The sequence below is a fragment of the Eublepharis macularius genome, chromosome 3 (assembly GCF_028583425.1).
Source record: "Eublepharis macularius isolate TG4126 chromosome 3, MPM_Emac_v1.0, whole genome shotgun sequence".
Lineage (NCBI taxonomy): Eukaryota > Metazoa > Chordata > Lepidosauria > Squamata > Eublepharidae > Eublepharis > Eublepharis macularius.
The window spans coordinates 11,648,154-11,650,127 of NC_072792.1; the positions used below are offsets into that span (position 1 = coordinate 11,648,154).

The following is a 1,974-nucleotide window of genomic DNA, read 5'->3' on the forward strand; positions in this document are numbered from 1 at the left end:
AAGGAAGAGGCACCAGAGATCACATTGTGAATTTATGATCGCTAATGGAACATACCAGGGAATTTTGGAAGAAAATTAGCCTGTGTTTTATAGATTACAGCAAAGCTTTTGTCTGTGTGGATTCTGAAAAGCTATGGAGAGTGTTAAAAGAAAAGGGGGTACCACAACATCTGATTGTGCAACCTGTACTCTGGATAAGAGGCTACTGTCAGGACAGACTATGGGGAAACAGAATGGTTTCCAATCAGCAAAGGTGTCAGACAAGGATTCATATTATCTCCCTACCTGTTCAACCTCTATGCAGAGTATATCACAAGGAAAGTTGGATTAAATCTAGAAGAAGGTGGAAGGAAAATTGGAAGGAAAATTAACAATTTGAGATATGCAGATGACACTACATTACTGGCAGAAAATAGTGATGACTTGAAACAAGTACTGATGAAGGTTAAAGGAGAAAGTGCCAAAGCAGGATTCCTACTGAACATCAAGAAGACAAAAGTAATGACTACTGAGTAGTTACACATTTTTAAAGTTGACAATGAGGGAATTGAAATGGTCCAAGATTTTCTATTCCTTGGCTCAATCATCAACCAAAAGGGAGACTGCAATGAAGAAATCAGAAGATTGAGACTTGGAAGAGCAGCTGTGAGGGAGCTAGAGAAGATCCTTAAAGACAAAGATGTCTCTCTGGGAACCAAGATCAAGATAATCCAAACTGTGGTATTCCCCATTATTATGTATGGATGGGAAAGTTGGACAGTGAAGAAAGCTGACAGAAAGAACATTGATTCATTTGAAATGTGGTGCTGGAGGAGAATTTTTCGGATACGATGGACAGTCAAAAAGACAAATAAGTGGGTACTAGATCAAATCAAGCCTGAATTCTCCCTAGAAGCTAAAATAACAAAACTGAGGTTATTGTACTTTGGTCACATCATGAGAAGACAAGATTCTCTGGAAAAGTCAATAATGCTAGGGAAAGTGGAAGGCAGTAGGAAAAGAGGAAGACCCCAAGTGAGATGGCTTGACTCAATAAAAGAAGCCACGTCCTCTGGTTTCCAGGATCTGAGCAAGTCTGTTAATGATAGGACATTTTGGAGGTCTTTCATTTATAGGGTCACTATAGGTCAGAGGCGACTTGACGGCACATAATAACAAGAAAACTCCACTTCTTACACTGTCCCTTTCCTCAGGCTTTGGAAGGGGAGAAACCAGAGTTAGAAGCATAGACAGGTTAGGGCATCTGCTTACTGTTTACTCCTTTACTGCCCTGAACTATCCTTTGATGTGTAGCCCACCAACTGAGCTTTCACAACCAGAGTTGTGACTGTGTTGACACCTGCTCTCAGCACTGGGGGCCTCTTGGTAACAACATGTCCCTTTCCTGCAGCTTTCTGCTCTGCCCGAGGTAGCAGCCGCTGCTGCTTCTCTTGTTTGGTCTCAGGCCTGTACTTGTGGGTCAACTTCAGAAGCCGTGGAGCTGTCTGGCGATCTAGTGCCTGCGTGAACTGGTTAACTGCTGGGGGCACCTTAAGCCATTTGTAAAGGATGGCTCTCTGGCACTGAAGTCGGATGTAATGGAGCCATTTCACAAAGTGGGTCAGGTGCCGTTTAGGCCTGTCCGATGCCAAAGGCTTCTTCTCAAAGAGAGGATTTACAACCTTCTTGGCCTCCTGCTTCTTGACTACAGCAGGGGCAGGGGCCACTTTCTTCCCCTTGGCCTTCTTTCCTTTGGGCATCTTGTCTCGCGGGAGGGGAAAGGCGGAGGAGTGTGTTGTTATTATCCCCACAACAATCACCCTGTGAGGTGAGTGGAGCTGAGAGAGCTCTGGAAGAGTGTGCCTGAGTCCAAGGTCACTCAGCTGGCTTAAAGCAGAGGAGTGGGGAATCAAACCCTGTTCTCCAGATTAGAGGCACGCAATGGCAAACCACCTCTGTACATCTCCTGCCATGAAAACCTCACCAGGGGTCGCC

At 44.8% G+C, this 1,974-nt stretch overlaps 1 protein-coding gene across 1 annotated transcript; it reads right to left on the minus strand.

Moving 5' to 3' along the window:
• Positions 1-1,262: 1,262 nt before the first annotated feature.
• LOC129325682 (60S ribosomal protein L7a-like) lies at positions 1,263-1,757 on the minus strand. The gene has a single exon (XM_054973510.1). It carries the CDS (start codon positions 1,737-1,739, stop codon positions 1,263-1,265), a length of 477 nt encoding a protein of 158 aa, XP_054829485.1. The 5' UTR covers positions 1,740-1,757.
• Positions 1,758-1,974: the final 217 nt, after the last annotated feature.